The 16311-nt window shown below is 59.3% G+C and overlaps 11 protein-coding genes across 11 annotated transcripts; 4 read left to right on the top strand and 7 right to left on the bottom strand.

The window, feature by feature from the left end:
* Positions 1 to 48: 48 nt before the first annotated feature.
* OT_ostta11g01980 (P-loop containing nucleoside triphosphate hydrolase) lies at positions 49 to 2796 on the top strand (the record flags this gene model as incomplete). The annotated part of the gene is made up of 1 exon (XM_003081970.2): positions 49 to 2796. The coding sequence occupies one exon, from the start codon at positions 49 to 51 to the stop codon at positions 2794 to 2796; it is 2748 nt and encodes a 915-aa protein (XP_003082018.2).
* Positions 2797 to 2832: 36 nt separating this feature from the next.
* On the bottom strand, positions 2833 to 3363 carry OT_ostta11g01970 (Histone deacetylase superfamily; the record flags this gene model as incomplete). The annotated part of the gene is made up of 1 exon (XM_003081969.1): positions 2833 to 3363. The coding sequence occupies one exon, from the start codon at positions 3361 to 3363 to the stop codon at positions 2833 to 2835; it is 531 nt and encodes a 176-aa protein (XP_003082017.1).
* Positions 3364 to 3431: 68 nt separating this feature from the next.
* OT_ostta11g01960 (Cdk-activating kinase assembly factor MAT1,centre) lies at positions 3432 to 3929 on the top strand (the record flags this gene model as incomplete). Its single annotated transcript, XM_003081968.1, has 1 exon — positions 3432 to 3929. One exon carries the CDS (start codon positions 3432 to 3434, stop codon positions 3927 to 3929), a length of 498 nt encoding a protein of 165 aa, XP_003082016.1.
* Positions 3930 to 4102: 173 nt separating this feature from the next.
* Positions 4103 to 5722, bottom strand: OT_ostta11g01950 (unnamed product; the record flags this gene model as incomplete). Its single annotated transcript, XM_003081967.1, has 1 exon — positions 4103 to 5722. One exon carries the CDS (start codon positions 5720 to 5722, stop codon positions 4103 to 4105), a length of 1620 nt encoding a protein of 539 aa, XP_003082015.1.
* Positions 5723 to 6062: 340 nt separating this feature from the next.
* Positions 6063 to 6542, top strand: OT_ostta11g01940 (Rieske [2Fe-2S] iron-sulphur domain; the record flags this gene model as incomplete). Its single annotated transcript, XM_003081966.2, has 1 exon — positions 6063 to 6542. The coding sequence occupies one exon, from the start codon at positions 6063 to 6065 to the stop codon at positions 6540 to 6542; it is 480 nt and encodes a 159-aa protein (XP_003082014.2).
* Positions 6543 to 6738: 196 nt separating this feature from the next.
* Positions 6739 to 8352, top strand: OT_ostta11g01930 (Aspartyl/Glutamyl-tRNA(Gln) amidotransferase,subunit B/E, catalytic; the record flags this gene model as incomplete). The annotated part of the gene is made up of 1 exon (XM_003081965.1): positions 6739 to 8352. One exon carries the CDS (start codon positions 6739 to 6741, stop codon positions 8350 to 8352), a length of 1614 nt encoding a protein of 537 aa, XP_003082013.1.
* Positions 8353 to 8408: 56 nt separating this feature from the next.
* On the bottom strand, positions 8409 to 9131 carry OT_ostta11g01920 (Chalcone isomerase; the record flags this gene model as incomplete). Its single annotated transcript, XM_022983019.1, has 1 exon — positions 8409 to 9131. One exon carries the CDS (start codon positions 9129 to 9131, stop codon positions 8409 to 8411), a length of 723 nt encoding a protein of 240 aa, XP_022839955.1.
* Positions 9132 to 9166: 35 nt separating this feature from the next.
* Positions 9167 to 9679, bottom strand: OT_ostta11g01915 (hypothetical protein; the record flags this gene model as incomplete). Its single annotated transcript, XM_022983018.1, has 1 exon — positions 9167 to 9679. The coding sequence occupies one exon, from the start codon at positions 9677 to 9679 to the stop codon at positions 9167 to 9169; it is 513 nt and encodes a 170-aa protein (XP_022839954.1).
* A 52-nt stretch (positions 9680 to 9731) lies between these two features.
* OT_ostta11g01910 (Ubiquitin-associated/translation elongation factor EF1B, N-terminal, eukaryote) lies at positions 9732 to 14396 on the bottom strand (the record flags this gene model as incomplete). Its single annotated transcript, XM_022983017.1, has 1 exon — positions 9732 to 14396. The coding sequence occupies one exon, from the start codon at positions 14394 to 14396 to the stop codon at positions 9732 to 9734; it is 4665 nt and encodes a 1554-aa protein (XP_022839953.1).
* A 72-nt stretch (positions 14397 to 14468) lies between these two features.
* On the bottom strand, positions 14469 to 15506 carry OT_ostta11g01900 (unnamed product; the record flags this gene model as incomplete). Its single annotated transcript, XM_022983016.1, has 2 exons — positions 14469 to 14927; positions 15015 to 15506. The coding sequence occupies 2 exons, from the start codon at positions 15504 to 15506 to the stop codon at positions 14469 to 14471; spliced, it is 951 nt and encodes a 316-aa protein (XP_022839952.1).
* Positions 15507 to 15725: 219 nt separating this feature from the next.
* OT_ostta11g01895 (hypothetical protein) lies at positions 15726 to 16250 on the bottom strand (the record flags this gene model as incomplete). The annotated part of the gene is made up of 1 exon (XM_003081960.2): positions 15726 to 16250. One exon carries the CDS (start codon positions 16248 to 16250, stop codon positions 15726 to 15728), a length of 525 nt encoding a protein of 174 aa, XP_003082008.2.
* Positions 16251 to 16311: the final 61 nt, after the last annotated feature.

Raw genomic sequence — 16311 nt, 5'->3', positions numbered from 1 at the left:
AAACGGGGCGCGCGCGCCGTCGCGCGCGGGTTGGTGAAGCCGCGAGGGATGTCGGACGAGGAGTACGAGCAGTTGTTGAGGCAGCAGGATGAGCAGTATAAGTTGTTCAGTGAGAAGGCGAAGCGAAGGATCGCGAAGAAGGGACCGATGGAGGGGGACGTGAAGGGGACGAGCGAGTACGTGAGCACGCAGAGCTTGGGGGCGCCGGTGGACGAGGAGCCGAATTGGAAGGCTTACGAGGAGATGACGTTGCAAGATTTCTGCGGCGCGGTGGATAAGGGGGAGGTGAAGTCGTTTCAGGTGTGGGACCCGCCGCAGTTTGGATGGTTTCCCCCGAAGGAGCTTCGGAAGATACCGCGCGCGAGGCACTACTTGGTGACGATGAAGGGGAGCGAGGGTAAGAAGTATTACGTCGACACCTTGAATCAGGCGTTGGACCGCGCGGCGTTGGATAAGTGCGATCGTATGGGTGCGTGGTACACGTATCATCAAAAATGGAAACCCTCGTCGTACTCTGGGATGGAGTTTTTGGCGTACTCCCTCGGCGGTTTGGCGTTCATGATTGGATCAATTTATTTAGGCATCGTGCGCAAGACGTCCGTACCGCAGGATCAGTTCCAGGCGATGCAGTTTGCGCAATCGCGAGCTGGTGCGCGCCGCGATGGCACTGTGAACGTAACCCTGGAAGACGTCGGCGGTTTGGAGAACATCATTGAGGACTTGGAAGAGGTTGTGGCGTTCCTGAAGGAACCCGAGAGGTTTTCCAAAGTCGGAGCCAGACCGCCTAAAGGTTTGCTCATGGAGGGCGGTCCGGGCGTTGGTAAGACGCTCATCGCAAAAGCGATCGCGGGCGAGGCTAAAGTGCCGTTCTACTCCATGTCTGGTTCTGAGTTTGTCGAAATCATCGTCGGTGTTGGCGCTGCGCGAGTGAGAGATTTGTTCAAGCGTGCTCGAATCAACGCTCCTTGCCTGATTTTTGTGGATGAAATCGATGCGCTCGGCATGAAGCGAGCCGCGGCCGGCACGCGCGGTACGGAGGAGCACGAACAGACGTTGAACCAGCTTCTTACTGAGATGGATGGTTTCACCCCTGACACTGGCGTCGTGTTCATTGGCGCCACGAACAGAGCTGATTTGCTCGACCCGGCGCTGTTGCGCCCAGGTCGTTTCGATCGCAAGGTCCGAGTCGGACTTCCCAACGTCGAGGCGCGAGCGAAAATTTTGCAGATTCATTTGTCGAAGCGGAACTGCAACCCAGAGATCGACACGAAGCGTTTAGCGCAGAACCTCCCCGGGTTGTCAGGCGCCGAGATTGCGAATATTTGCAACGAGGCCGCAGTGCACTGCGTGCGAAGAAACGGTGAGCAGATCGAAGAATTCGACGTTCTCAACGCCGTCGAGCGTGTTGTGAGTGGTATTCGCCTCTCACCGCATCCGAAGGATGCTCCGTTGACGCGCAAGCTCGCCGCGCACGAAGTTGGTCATGCACTTGTGCAAAACTTGCTCCACAAGAGTACGGGTCTGATTGAAAACATTGAGCTCATCTCGATTATTCCGCGAGGATTTGAGCCGACTATCACGTTGATTCAGCGAAAACGCGACGAAGAATACCAGTATCCGACGCGTGCGCGATACTGTGAGCGCGTGCAAGTGTTGCTCGCGGGGCGCACGTGTGAAAAGGTTCTCTTTGGAGAGACAACAACGAGAGGGACGGAGGATATTGTCGAGGCGAATGATTTGCTCCGAAACATGATAGTAAACTTTGGATTGGGGCAGCCTGGGATGATGACGACGTACACGCACGACCCGACGGTGTTGAACCGCTCGGAGAAGCGCGTTGCTCGATTGCAGGGCGTTGTGTCTAAATCTGGAGAGATCAACCGCCTGGATGACTTGCGCGTCATCGCCGGTCCGATTCGCGCCGCAACGCCGGATCACTATCAGTATGCCGAGCGAAAGATGGTACAAATCTTAAACGAAGCGGAAGATAATTGCGAGGCGATCGTCAAAGCGCACGTGAACGCGATCAACACCATGATCGATCGCTTGATTGAGCAAGAGACGCTGTCGCTGGAGGAGTTTGAGGAAATCTTGGCGGCGAACCCACCCACGGGTGATTACCCGACGGTGGGTCCGGACACTCCGGTGAAGATCCTCCCCACAGAGGCCGAAGAAGACGCCGCCGGTGTGCGCAAAATCAAGAACAGGCGGGATAAGATCAAGGCTGCTTCGAAATTTTACAACATCGATGTTTCGGCTGGCGAGTTGAAGCTTCGCGATCCAGAGACGTGGAACAAGATTCCGACGAGTCTCGAGGAGTACGTGTATCCATACGGATCCCAAACGAACGTTGGATGGTTGCACGAAGTCGCCCCGCGTCAGAGCTACAGCCATCTCGCGGTGAAAGAGAAAGAGCAAGAAGATCCGAAATGGCGCACGAACGAAATCATTCGCGTGACGAAGATCGCAGATGACGACCGAGCTGAAGAGTTGAGAGGGATCGTGAAGACGCTCGAGGAGCGCCGGACCGCGGGTGAGGAACTGAGCGCGTTCGAAGAACGTCGTATCTTGGTTAGCAACGCCGAGCTCGAGCACTTGGCGGAGAAGTGGTCTGGTGAGGGATGGACGCCAGCTCCGGAGTCGCTTCGTTGGGGCATGCGCTACGAGGAGGATGCAGAATTGGCAAAGAAGGAGCTGGAGTACTGGTCCGAGTTTCCGAAGAGCTACCAGTCGCGCCTGTACCGTCTCGGTCGAGCCATCGATCGCGTGACGGCTCCCAAAGACGCTCGCGAATGAAAAGTACGATAGAATTTGAAACAACGAAATCACAAACTAGCAAGCTCGGGCGCGTAACATCGACTCAACGCGCTCAGCGACGTTCTCGAACGATGATGGGTCCACGTACGTCTCACACGCATAGCACCAGCAGCTCATGTCGTCCCAGCTCACGCACACGTCGTGAGCGCTCTCTGAGGCGTGTTTCTTTGCGCACGCGTTTTGGTACCGCCCGCAAAAGCTCTTCCCGCAGGCGCCGCACGCCCAAAGCTCTGACGTCGTCCCACACGTCTCGCACGCCCGCGAGTGCTCGCATTCCCCCGAACGAACCCCAACGGCGTGCGCACACGTCGATGTCATCCCGAGCGCGCTCCCACCGGCGTCGACGACACCCAAAACATCAAACATGTAATCCACACAACGTTTCACGTCAACCTCGAGCGAACTCTCACTCGTCTCGCCGCTCGTCTCCAGCGTCGACACCGCCGTCAAAGCGCTCTGCACATCGAACCCGTGCACGTTGACCAACTGTCGCAACGCCAGCGCCGCGCGATCGCTCAGTTCGACGTCGAGCGTCGCGTGCGCCATAAAACGTAAAGTTGAAAAACACTCAAACCGTCAGTGTGTGACGCTTCGTGTCGCGCGAGTTCCCACCCATGGACCTCGCGCGCGCCGTTCGCGCGCGAGAGCGCGTCTTGAACGCGTTCAACCGCGAGCAGAGCGATTTCGCGACGTTACGCGAGTGGAACGACTACCTGGAGCGACGAGAGGAGTTGATCTTCAATCTGACAGAAGGCATCGATGTGACGGCGACGGAGGCGGCGATCGCGGAGCACAGGCGGATGCACGGGAGTGAGATTGCGGCTTTAAATGCGCGGCGACGGGCGGCGAGCGGATTCGGGGATGCGAGTGGGGCGGAGGCGGATGGGGGGTACGTCCCGGAGACGGCGAACGCTATGACGGCCATGCCGGTGCCGACGAGCGCGGTGCGACGAGGGTTGGAAGCGACGAGTTTGGGATACGACGAGAATACGGAAGAGGGACGGCGAGCGCGAGCGGAGGCGATCGCGCGGGCGTGTGGGTTCGATGGGAAGGCGGTTGCGCGGTTGCGGTGCGTTCGAGAGGCATTCGCAACCATTTGGGCTGGTGCGTGAGGACGCTGTGCGCGGCGTTATTGTAGCGATAGTAGGTTGTAGTCGACGATTCTAGGTTTCATCGTCATCGGATGCGCGCGCGCGGTGCGTATTTATCACAGAGAGCGGCTACGGGAACACAAAATTGCCGCGTGCAAGCGAACGTCGATCCGAGTCGAGTCGCCTTGCAGTATTTACATGTCTCGCAAGAAGTCCGACTCGGAATCGTCCGCAAGAACATCATCACTGAACGCACCGGTCGATGCTTCGAGATCTTGGTAGGCTTGAGCGACGTTTTCGAGCGTTTGCTGAGACACAGAGGAGACAGCGGCTGCGCGCTTCTCGATGGAGCCTCGCGCCCAAGACAAAATACCCATGGCGGCGGCGGGGATGGACTGCGCCTCGCGGGCCTCCCTCTTGGCCTTTTCGTCATCGATGGACTTGGTGAGAAAGTCAATAACCTTGCGGTCGTTATCCCACCTCGTCTGGATCTCAGAGGCTGCCTCCCATGCGCGATCGAGCTCGGCTTGAAGCTTCTGAAACTCTGTCTCCGCCCTGGAATTTGATTTCAGCTTGTGTAGTTCTTCCTTTGTCGTCTCCAAGTCCTTCTTGAGCATCAGAATGACCTCCGCGTTTGCATCACGCACCGCTTCAGCCTTGATCTGACTCACCTTGGCGTCTTCAACACGCCTCATCGCTTCCTCAAGCTCCGTCTCAAGTTTCTGTTTTGCTTGTCGCGCTTCGCCTGCTTCCTTGAGCAAGGCCTCAATTCGCTGCGCGAGTGCCTCATCGCCACCCTCGACACGACTTTGCGTCATCTTAAGCTCAGCCTTGAGTTGGCTCACTTCGGCGGCCCAGCTCTCCTTGATCTCAGCCAACGCCTTGTCCGTCGTCGCTTGCGAGACGACGATTTCTTCTTCCATATTTTCGAGCTCTGTTTTCATATTGTTTAGAGCTTCTTCCTTGACCGTCAACATCTCTTTGGTCTCTTCCAACTCTTCAAGTAGAGTCGCGAGTCTTTCCGCCGCACCAGCGTCTTGCTCATCGGACATATTCTCGTTCGGGCCCATGATGGCGGCGACAAGTTGCGCGCGCGTTGACCAATTCTTTGAGTCGTTCAGAGCCGTTTCCATGTCCGTGAGTTCTTCCGGCGTCATCGAGGCGAAGACATCGTCGTTGGCGACTTCGTCACCATCGATTACACTGTCGACGAACTCATCGATGGCGACCTCAATCGAGCGCGCTACGTCCTCCGCGTCGCCGACGACGCTGTCGATGAACTCCATCGACGCCAGCTCGTCCCGCGTCGTGATCACCTCGTCCGCGCTCGATTTCATCGAAAGCGTCTCTGCCGCTTTTACCCTTCGAGCAAGATCCGCGTCCTCGGTGAACATTCGTACGTCACCGCCCTCCACCGGCTCCATCTTATACCTCGCCCGCAGCTCGTTCATCGTCGTCCCTCTCAAGAGCTCAATCTTCAAATCCAACAGCGCCTCGTCGTACTCGCTCTGCCGCCACTCCTCCGTGGTATCCTCCGGCATTCCCGCCTCTTCCCATCGCACGTACGCTCGCACTTGCACGAGCTCCGCCGGGACCTCGATCGAGTCCATGACCTCTCGAGGCGCCAGCGCGAGCGCCGCGCCTCGTCCGCGCGCGTCGTCCTCGCCCGAAACCGCGCGCGTCGTCCCCCGTCGCCCATCCGCGCGACGCGTCGACGACGACACCTTCGACGACGCGTGTCGACGACGTACCCGCGCGCGCACCGACGCCGCGAGCGCCGCGCCCGTCGTCGTCGTCGTCGTCGTCGTCGTCATCCTTTCCACGGCTTAGTCCAACCTGGACACACGCGCGCGTATCGTATCTATCACCCCCGCGCGCGACGGACGACACCCGTCGACGCCGTCGACGGTGACGACGATCGCGTCGTCCTCCCGCCCGTGGTCCCGCGTCGCGTCTCGCGAGCGCGCGTCGGCGGCGCCCGCGTCTGGGGCGCACATTATTTGAATGTGTACCGTCAGCGATGCACGATTTTGTGTGTACCGTCAGCGATGCACGATTTTGTGTGTGCCGTCAGCGATGCACGATTTTGTGTGTGCCGTCAGCGATGCGCGCGGTCGACCCCGTCGACGTCTCTCGCGCGATACCTCGACCGCGATGCGCGTCGCGGCGACGAACGCGACGGGACACCCGCGCGTGCGCGCGGGCGCGCGCGCGAGCGAACGCAGAGGGGCGTCGACGCGCGCGCGCGCGATGAAATCGACGGGCATTTCGATGGATGATCTGAAATCGAACGATAAGCGCCGAGCGGTGGTGGAGATCGACGGCGTCGGTCCGCTGTTGATTCAGGAGTTCGCGGGAGACGTCTTCGCGATGTCGAACAAGTGCCCGCACCTCGGATTGTCGATGCAAGGGAAGACGGCGTTGTTGTCCGCGACGGTGGAGGATGGAAAGGTGACGTGCAACGCGCACGGGAGCGCGTTCGACATGAAGACGGGCGCTCCGGTGGGAGAGTGGTGCCCGAAGCTTCCGTCTTTACCGGTGGTCGGTAAGGGGTACTGCGGAGACGCAAAGCCGATCGCGACGTACGCGGTTTCTGTCGACGAAGCGACGGGCGCGATCAGCGTCGACGCGTAGGCGGCTTTCCGAGCGCGCGCGCGCGCGCGAGATCCGCTTCACTCGCGCGTCAAGACCAAAGACTCGCCGCGATAGAAATCGTCGCGATTTATTTGCTCACGCACTGTAACACTCGGACGAGACTCGTCCTCGCTCTCTCGCGCGGTCTCTTCAGCGCTCGCCCGTCGTCGCGTCCGCACAGCGCGACTCCTACAAAATGTCCCTCGCGTCCGTCGCCGCCCGTCGAGCGTCGTCGCTTCGCGCCTCGACGCTCGTTCGGACGACGTTCAATCGCGCCATCGCGTCCGCGTCCGCCGGAGACGCTTTGGAGACGGTTGTCGGCGTTGAAATCCACGTTCGATTGCAAACTCGAAGCAAACTCTTCAGCGGCTCCGCGAGCGCGTACGGCGGCGAGCCGAACTCACGCGTCGCCCCGTTCGACGCGTCGCTACCCGGAACGTTACCAGTGTTGAATGCGGGCGCGGTGGCGCTCGCGGTGAAGCTTGGAATCGCGCTCGAGGGTGAGGTGCAGCTGCGGTCGGCGTTCGACCGGAAGCACTACTGGTACGCGGACCTTCCGCACGGGTATCAGATCACGCAGAAGCGATCGCCGATCGTTTTGGGCGGTGTGGTACGGTGCCAGGGAAATTTGAGTGGGGATGATGCGGGCGATGAGAGGTCGACCGATGGAGCGCTGAAGGTTGGGATCGAGCGCGTTCAGTTGGAGATGGATACGGGAAAGAGCTCGGTTGCGGAGGACGGACGTGGCACGCTTGTCGATCTGAATCGCGCAGGACAGGCGCTTGTAGAGATTGTGAGTGAGCCCGACATGCGGAGTGGTGAGGAGGCGGTGGCGTGCGTGGAGGCGTTACAGCGCATGCTGAGGTATCTGCACGTGAGCGACGCAAACATGGAAGAGGGGTCGCTTCGATGCGACGTGAACGTGAGCGTGCGCACGAGCGAGGAGCGAGCGAGGGGGGTTTTCGGAGAGAGAGTAGAGATTAAAAACCTTAACAGCCTCCGTAGCATCGCTCGGGCGGTGAAATACGAAGCACAGCGACACGCAAAGGTCTTGGCGGGAGGAGGTAAAATTGAGCGCGAGACGCGCTCATTCGATGTCAACACCGGGAAAACCGTAGTTTTGAGGACAAAAGAGAATCTTCTGGATTATAAGTTCACCCCAGAGCCAGATTTACCGTCGTTAGTGCTTACGTCGGCAGATGTGGAGGCGATAGCCGGTCGGATGCCAGAACTTCCAAATGCCGCGTACGAGCGGTTGGTCAGCGGTGGTGCCTCTCCTTCGGCGTCGAACACCATCGTCGCCTTCCCGTCGACGCTCAAGTACTTTGACGTCGCGATGGAAAATTGTGGGGCGGCGAAATCGGCCGACGTCGCGAATTTTATTGCGAATGAAATCATCGGCGCGGCGCGTAAAGATGCGGGCGCCACGCACAAGGAGCCACTTTCGACTCTACCGCGCGCTGCGTCGGCACGTCGCGTGGGTGAACTTCTAGGTAAAGTAGCGGATGGCACGTTGAGCGGACGCATGGCGAAGCAGGTCCTAGAGGCGCTGATGAATAGTGATGAGCGCGCGCTCGGTGACATCGTAGACGACATATGCGGCGGCGGTCAAATCTCCAGCGACGATCATCTTCGTGATATCTGTCATTCAGTCGTACGCGATAAACCCGAAGAGGTGAGATTGCTCCAAGGCGGTAAGTCTAAGCTCATGGGCGCCCTCGTGGGTGAGGTGATGAAGCGCACAAGCGGTCGAGCCAATCCCAAAGACGTGAGTAAGTTGCTCGCCGACATCGTCGCCGGTGAGCCGTAGAATAGACCAATAGCGCTTAATATTAAAAATCGTGGCGATTCAAATCAAATAATCAATTATAGCGACGCCAATCCCTTCTCGAACGCCTGCGCAGCCGCGGGAGCCACCGGGGCACTCCCGACATAGACGTCGAGCAACGCCTGCGCGAAAACAGTCGAATCAAACTCAAGCTTCGTCGCACCCTGCACCTCGATCCCGACCTTGTTCGCCCCTTTCGGTGTCCACGAAATCGCCATCTTCGTCCCTTGCTTCAGGTTGAGCTTGATGAGACCGTCCCGCATGTCGCTCAGCGCATCCAGCGCCTTTTCTTCCTCCAACTCTGCAGCTTCGGCGACCGAGGCCATGAAGTTTCCGTCCTCGTCCTCCTTGGTCGCCAAATTCGTCGCGATCTCTGCGATACGAGGTTTCAACGCCTCGTCTAGCGCCTCGTAGAACGTCTTACCGTCGACATCCCGTGCGAGCTCAATTGCAAGTTCCTTGTCGTAATCGCCCGCGAGCAAACCTTTCCCTCTCTGATCCTTCGCTTTCGCGGCATCGACGTACATGCATAGCGCGTACACCTTAACGTCGATAATGGCGACACGTTTCACGCGCGCGCCGGCGCCGAGGGCGACGAGTCCCGAGGGCGTGGCGTCCGGAAAAGATATCTTCGTCGCCGGGTCGACCGCGGCGCGCGTCGTCGTCCGCGACGTGCGTCGATCGTTTCGTCCCCTGATTGCGCGCGCTTGGGACAAACCAGCGTGAGCGCCGCTCTTCACCGTTCCTCGCGCGGCGTACATCGCTCGAGTTGCGTCGGTTTCTGACGCGCCTGCAACTACCGCTCGCCGTCCCGTTCTCGCGAGACGAGCGCATCGATCTCCTCCGGCGCCAATCCCTCGAACGCGTCGTCCGCGGCGACATCCGCGACGCTTCTACCCTCACGCATTCGTTCGCGAATCACCGCTCTCGCTCGCGACTCCAAATTTTCCTTCGCCGCAGTCGCTCGCGCGCGCCGCTCGAGCTCGCTCTTCGCCAACTTGTGTCCAAAGTACGCCAGAAACGTCCCCGCGACGACGATGAAGACGGCGTTCTGCCATCGAGGGATCTCCGTATCATCGTTTTTCACGTCCACCTCAACCCAGTTGAAGAGCGGGGAGTCGCTCGCGCGGATCTTTCGCTCGGCTGCTTTTTCAGCTCGAGCTCTCAGCTCTTTCTGTTCGGTCGTCTCCTCCGCTTTACGACGCGCGTTCACGGTGTGAGAGACATCGCGAGACGCACACGGATGGTGGACGTCGAGCAGCGTCGCGCGGGCGAGGGAGCGACACCGCTCGGCTGCGCGGCGGAGCATCGCGGGCGGCGCGTTCTGAGGTAACTGTCACATGCGTTTCTAATTTCACAAGCTATTCTTTCGATGCGTCGTCCATCGCCGTGGCCTCGAGCGCGGATTCGGATTCAGATTCTAAGACCTCGACGATGGCTCGAACGACATCGAGTCTATGGGAGATATCCATGTCGGGAGACGCGATTTTCTCCATGAGGAGCGCGTCCAGTTCGGCACGCAGGTGCTTGAACAGGACGGCCACGCGCGGGGCGGATTTAAAGTGGATCCAACCGTCGCAAGATGCTTTCGATCGCTCGTGATCGATTTTGATCTTCCCGCCGAATAGGAGGAGGGGATACGATCCAACGGCCGTGGCGTCTCGAAGGTACACCTTCGTCGTTCGCACTTTTTCGTGATAGAGCAGAAATGGCGAATCGAAGCGATTCAAGCCGTAGCACACCGACGTCGGGTGCAGATGAACGTCGCTGTCGTGTTTCGTGCGCACGGTGACGGAACTGGAGGGATACCGCGATCTCGCACGACTATCGTCCGTCTTAGCCTGAGCGCTGGCGCATGCGACGTTGGGATACAGTCCGGCACAGATTACTGCGCGCACGAGCGCTTCGTTGCCCGCGTTCACGCTTGCCTCGGAGAGAGCGCTCTCCAGTCTATGCCGACGACCTTTCGTCGTTATTTTCGGCGCAAGAACTGGTGAAGGAGCGTCACCGAGAACGCCCGCGCCAGAACGTAGAAATCCAATTTGATCCAACAATTCTGTGTATTGCTGTCGCATCTCCGAAATCTGCTTCAACGTCTGCCCAGAGAGGAAAAGTTTTGAGAGATAGTCGCGCTCGAAGCCTCGGCCTTTTGCTCGCGCGTGCACCCATCCGGCGTAAGCACGCACCAAAGTGAGGTGGTCGCTTGCGTCCGCGGCAATTTTGCGCTTGGCGGCGTCCGCCTCGTCGCGCTTGTCCATCGGAGCCATGAAGGGCGATCTGAATCCAACTCCCGCGGCTATTGTAAGCACAGGATCCAAACAAGAGAACATCGCGCCGTAAAGCATCATTTTACCGAGTCGTGCGTCGACGGGGAGCTCGGCAAGATGGTGTCCAAGCGCCGTGAGCTCGTCCTTGGAGTCCACGGCGTCGAGCTCGTACAAGGACTTCAGCGCTGACGCGATGGCGTCCTCGGGAGGAGGCTCAATCGCCATGGACAAAAACTTGCGAATGTCGCCGAGCCCCAAAATCTTGATCTGCAAGCAAAGAGCATCCAACGGCGTTCGCAAAATTTCTGGCGTCGTAAAATCTTCAAGTACCGTGGCTTCCGTCTTTGTGCTGTACATGTGGAAGCAGTAGCCTTCGCGGACACGGCCAGCGCGACCTCGCCGCTGCCTACTGCTTGCTTTACTGCACCACGCTGTGACGAGCGCAGACATTCTTGTCACTGGATCGTACTGCGTCTCGCGTACACGTCCGCTGTCAATGACGAATACGACGTCTTCAATCGTAATAGATGTCTCTGCGATGTTCGTCGCCATGACCACCTTGCGCACACCCGGTGGAGGGCGACTGAACGTCAGACGCTGCTCTTCGGAACTAAGAGTTGAGTGCAACGGAATGAGCAAGAAGCGCTTTTCGACATCTTCCAAGTTTGCACGGAGCTGATCGTGAAGAGTGCGGATCTCTGCCATACCTGGTAAGAATATCAAGATGGCTCCTTCTTCGTATTCATCAGCAATCAGCGCGACGAGAGACTCCATCAATTCGTAATTGATTTTCTCTTCATCTATCGTCTGCAAGCTTTTCCAAGTAGTCTCACTGTACTCGGGGTACATGTCGCGCGTCTCCTGACGAACTTCACTCATCGCGGTGCGTTCAAACGAGTCTTCCACGGCTTCACGAAGCGCGGCGCCTCGAGCGCCACCCGCACCCGGCATTTTGAACACTCGTCCACCGCGACTGGGCTCAACTCCAAGTGCGAATTCACTGTCTGGCTCGCAAACATATCCGGTGGCTTCTATCGCATCCTCCAACCTGTACTCTGTCACGGGAAACGTTCTTCCCGGGATCTCGACAACTGGACATGTCGTGTGAAGATGTCCTTCAAAATAGTTCTTAAATAATTCGGCGTTGACCGTCGCAGACATAGCAACGAGATGAAAGTCTTTTCTTCTCGCCGTGAGAGAACGAAGAATCACGAGCAAGAAGTCGCTGAGTAGATCACGTTCGTGAACCTCATCGACAACGACGTGCGAAACACCCGTCAAATTTGGGTCGGTTTGCAAACGACGCAATAGAATACCGGTAGTGCAGAATAGCATGCGAGTCTTTTCGCTTTGCCTACTCTCCAATCGGATGCTGTAACCAACGCTATCGCCGATCCGTTCACATCTTTCATTCGCGACACGTTCCGCAACTGCGATTGCAGAAAGACGGCGAGGCTGCGTGATGATTATGTTTGTCTCTCCGCCCTTGCCAGCCCTGATAGCTTCTTCGAATATGAACTGCGGCACTTGCGTGGTTTTACCACAGCCTGTTGCACCGCTGATCACCGCCGCGCTGGAGGCTTCGATGGATTCAAGGACCACAGATTTCAATTCACTCGCAGGAAGCTTCCTTCTCACCTCTTGCATGTCTCTCCACTCTTTTGATTTCTCTTTCGCGAGTTCCAGTTCGAGTAGTTTTCGACTAATCTCCGCTTTTTGCGCGATGCTTTCCTTCTCCATGCGAGTGCTTGATACGCCAGCCAGGACACTCGCTGTCGCTGTCGCGAGCGCATCTTCCTCGTCATCGTCCGCTGTCGCCGACGTGTCCAGTCCCGCCTTCTTCACTTGGTTCGCAAGCCATCCTAGCTTGGCCTTTGGCTTGCTACCCGCAGGATGCGCTTCATGTGTACTTGCTTGTGCCTTGTGTGCGTTCGGGACAATTTTCTTCTTCACTTTTGTTGCACGCGCGCTTGCCGCTTGCAGACGATGCGTGTGCTCGCGCTCCCAACGTGCCAGCTTCGCCTCCAACGAATTATCTTCAACGTTCCCAAACTCTTGGTCTCCCTCTCTAGATTCTAATCGCTTCGCTTCCGCAGGCTCTTCCGCTTCCTTCTCGGCCCGGACCTGCTCCTCAGCCATCATCGCTCGAAAATATTCAATTCGCTTTCGCCGCTCTGCCTCAGCCTCCTCCTCCTTTGCTTTATCTGCATCCAATCGCGCGTACGTCCTTTTGATGTGCGCACCGAGGCCTCTGAGCACGAATTCATCAGAGATCGTTTCGTCCTCATCGATCTGCACGCGTTTGGACTCGTCGTCGAGAATGCCGCGTTCGGCGAGAATCGTCGGCATGTTCTCTCGCAGCCACACGACCATCGCGTACACGGCGGGCTCACCCATGTACGCGCTCGCCTGCGCAGCTATCGTCGCGTTAACCGAGCGGCGCACTTGTAACGGCAGCTTTTCGTGACGAACGACCAGTAGAGGTGCTTCCGCGGGGTACACATTATCCGTAGGAAAATGGACCTCAAGCTCGCACGGCAACCACTGAACGCCGTTCGCGTCCTCTTCCAGATCGACTCGAATCCTCCAAAACTTCCCCTCGTCTTCAATCTTGAAACTTGTATCTAAGATTGCCTCTAACGCCATGGCTTCTTCCGCGCGCTCTTCCTTCATCGCGTCGATGTCAGCTCCCGTCTGCGTCGTCTGTCCGACTGGTTGTAACGCTTTCAGCAGCGCAAACGTGGCATCTTCCTCCACCCATCCAGCCGACTCCAACGCCTCGCGAGATTCTGCCCTCGAAAATCCCATAGAAATTAAACGCCCGAGCATCGCCCGCTGGAGCAGAACGACATACGGATCATCCACGCGAGTATCGCTCACTGTCGCCGAGTTCACCACAGTCGTCGCGCCGACGTCGAGGGACGTCTTCGATCCTACGTTATTCGTCGTCTCACTCAGACGCGCGAACGCCTCGGGCATATCATCTTTCGGTACTCGAATGCACAACCAATCCAATATCGAGCTCAGCCTCTCGAGGGCGTGCTTCTTAGTTTCTCCCACCTCTGGGTTCGCGCGTATCGCCTTTTCCGTCCACTCCTCATCGAATCCCTTCTCGAGCACTCGACGCCGTAGCCGGTCCTCCCTCATGCGTTTTTCCCGCAAAACCCTCTCAGCTTCCTCTCTCTCCGACAACGCTTTCGCCGCCTTCGCGGCGACGCGCGCGCTGTGTCGCTCCTGTTCACTAATCGCGTCCAAAACCGTCGCCGCTGAAGCCATCCGTCGTGGCGCCGTCCCGCTCGCCAACCCCTCTGCCCGCCCTCGAACGATCGGTCCCGAGAGATCTGCCGAGGCCAATCGCTCGCGCGCGATCTCGACTTCGGATTTCTGTACCTCCACCGCCCCGGACGCGCCCAAGCGCGCCTCGTCCTCCTCGACGCGCCTCAACAAGAGCTCGCGCACGCTCTCCGCGCGTTGCTCCGTCATGTGTAAAACCTGCATCGACGCCGCCTCTCCATCCGCGTTCTTCCCCGATCGAGCGCCCGGAACGATACCTAAACCATCGACGCCGTACGTGACGCTCTCGGAATCGCCCTCCGTCCCTGATTCGTCCGCGCGCGAGCCGAGTTTTCGATGAATCCAGTTTGCGTTGGAGTGGTCTTCGTCGTCGGTTTCAATCTTTACGCGAACGTTTAGGACCTCGATCGCCCCAGACGGACGCGTGGGCGGTTTAGGCGGGCGTCGCCGCCGCGCGGGCGGCATTTTATCGAACGAAGCGCGCGCGAGGCGTCGACGTGTCGGGTATTTCGTTCAACTATACATTTCATGGAGCGCTCACGCGGCGCGCCAGTCGCGGTTGTTCAGTCCTCGCGGCGCGCTTCCGAACGGGTTGAACCCGCGGTCGGGACCGGTGGCGACGATGGTGTTGATTTGCTTGAGCTGGCGCTTCGCACGTCCGCTCGGGCGCACCGAGCCGCGACCGGTGACGATCCAAAAGATGGAGCGCAGGGCGTACGCGAGAGTCCAAAACGTGATTCTGAAGGGCGTGGACGCGACGTACATCACGGCGTTTTCGGCACCGAGCGTGCTCGCGAGGTAGCGAACCGTCATCATCCAGCGAACAACGACGTTTTCATTCGTCCGAGTATCGCCCCACAGTCGACGCTCGACTTCCATCGTCACTCTCTCCGTCTCCTCGACAGTCACCGTCTCAGCGACTGGCGAAACCTTAAATTTGAACAAAACACTCCCATCGCGCAAATCGACCCGTTCGCACTCCAACGCTTTTTTTGCCTGCGCGTTGAGAACACTCGTCAGTCACCGCTCCCGCGTCGCGTCGCGCATCGCTCGCGTCGCAAAATATTAAACCAACGCACGCACCCGCTGCTTCACGAGCGACTCCACCTCGCGTTTCACCTCCGTCTCCAGCAACTGGCCCCGCATCTCGCGTTCCAACGCGCGTCGACGATCGATCGCCTCTTCCGCTCGATTTCTCTTCCTCGCGCCGTCCGCCGGTCGCATCGCGCCCTTCGCTCTCCGCGCCGCGCGCGACATCGGTCCGGATAACCCGCGTCTCGCGCTCGCGAGCTCCCTCGCCGTCGCCATCCCTCGAGCCGCGCCGCCGCCCCGGGTGTCGTACGGATCCTCATAAAATGACGCGCCGACGAACGATCGCGCACCGCCGCCGTTCGGTGTTCTCGCCGTCGCGGGCGCGTCTTCTGATCTCTCGCGACGATTGTTATTAGATGCGCTCGCGATCGCCCCGGGCGTTCTCAACGCGCGTCTGCGAGCGATGGACGCGCGGTGCGCGGTGCGGACGACGCGGGCGACGTCGGCGTCGACGCCGAGCGAGGTGGACGTGCGCGCGCGCATGGTGCGACGTGGACGCGTCGGATTTTGACGTTTTCGAAATTTCTTTCCCGCCAAATCGACTTGACGGTTCGTGACTCGTCGGCGAGGGACTTGAACGTTCGAATCCAGTTCGGCAGCTTGGACAGCTCGGCCCTCTTCGCGGATGGAAACCGACGCGACGCCGTCGATATTTATTACTTTCACTGATTCAATCCTCTATTCTTCAGTCGCGATCGACGGTCACCCCGAGCGACCGCGAACGACCGGGGCGAGTCGCCCGCGGAGCGCGGCGACGGTGCCGCTCGCGTCCAAGCCGAGCTCCTCGCACAGCGCCGCGAGCTCCGCCTTCTTCATCTTCGACAGCGGCGTCGCGAGCCGTCGCGACACCGATCCATCGTCTTCATCCGAGGATTCCCCGACCCACGTCGGACCGTCATTCACCGCCGACGGCGCGGTCACCGTCTCCGCGCGCTCCGGCTCTGGCGTCCGCGCGTCCGCCGCGTCCGCCGTCGCCGCCTCCGTCGCCGTCTCCAGCGCGTCCTCCACCACCGTCGCCGCGTCGTCCTCCATCACCGGCGCGTCGACGTCGAATTGAAACGTCACCGCGCCGTCCGCGTGCGTCACGCGCGCCGTGCGCGAGGTCGCGTCGTACGACCGTTCGAGCGCTCGAACCGTCCCGCGCGCACGCGCGCGCGGCGTCGTCCGTCCATCGCGCGTCGTCCATCGTCCGAGCGCGGCGGCGCGCGTCGGCATACTCGTCCGCATCGCGCGCGGCGTCGCGGTGTCGCCCGTCGTCCGTCGCCCGTCGCGGTGTCGCGCGCGTCGA

This window comes from Ostreococcus tauri (genome assembly GCF_000214015.3).
Source record: "Ostreococcus tauri WGS project CAID00000000 data, contig chromosome 11, whole genome shotgun sequence".
NCBI lineage: Eukaryota > Viridiplantae > Chlorophyta > Mamiellophyceae > Mamiellales > Bathycoccaceae > Ostreococcus > Ostreococcus tauri.
Note: the sequence above shows the minus strand (reverse complement) of the source record. Positions and strands in the feature narration are given on the sequence as shown.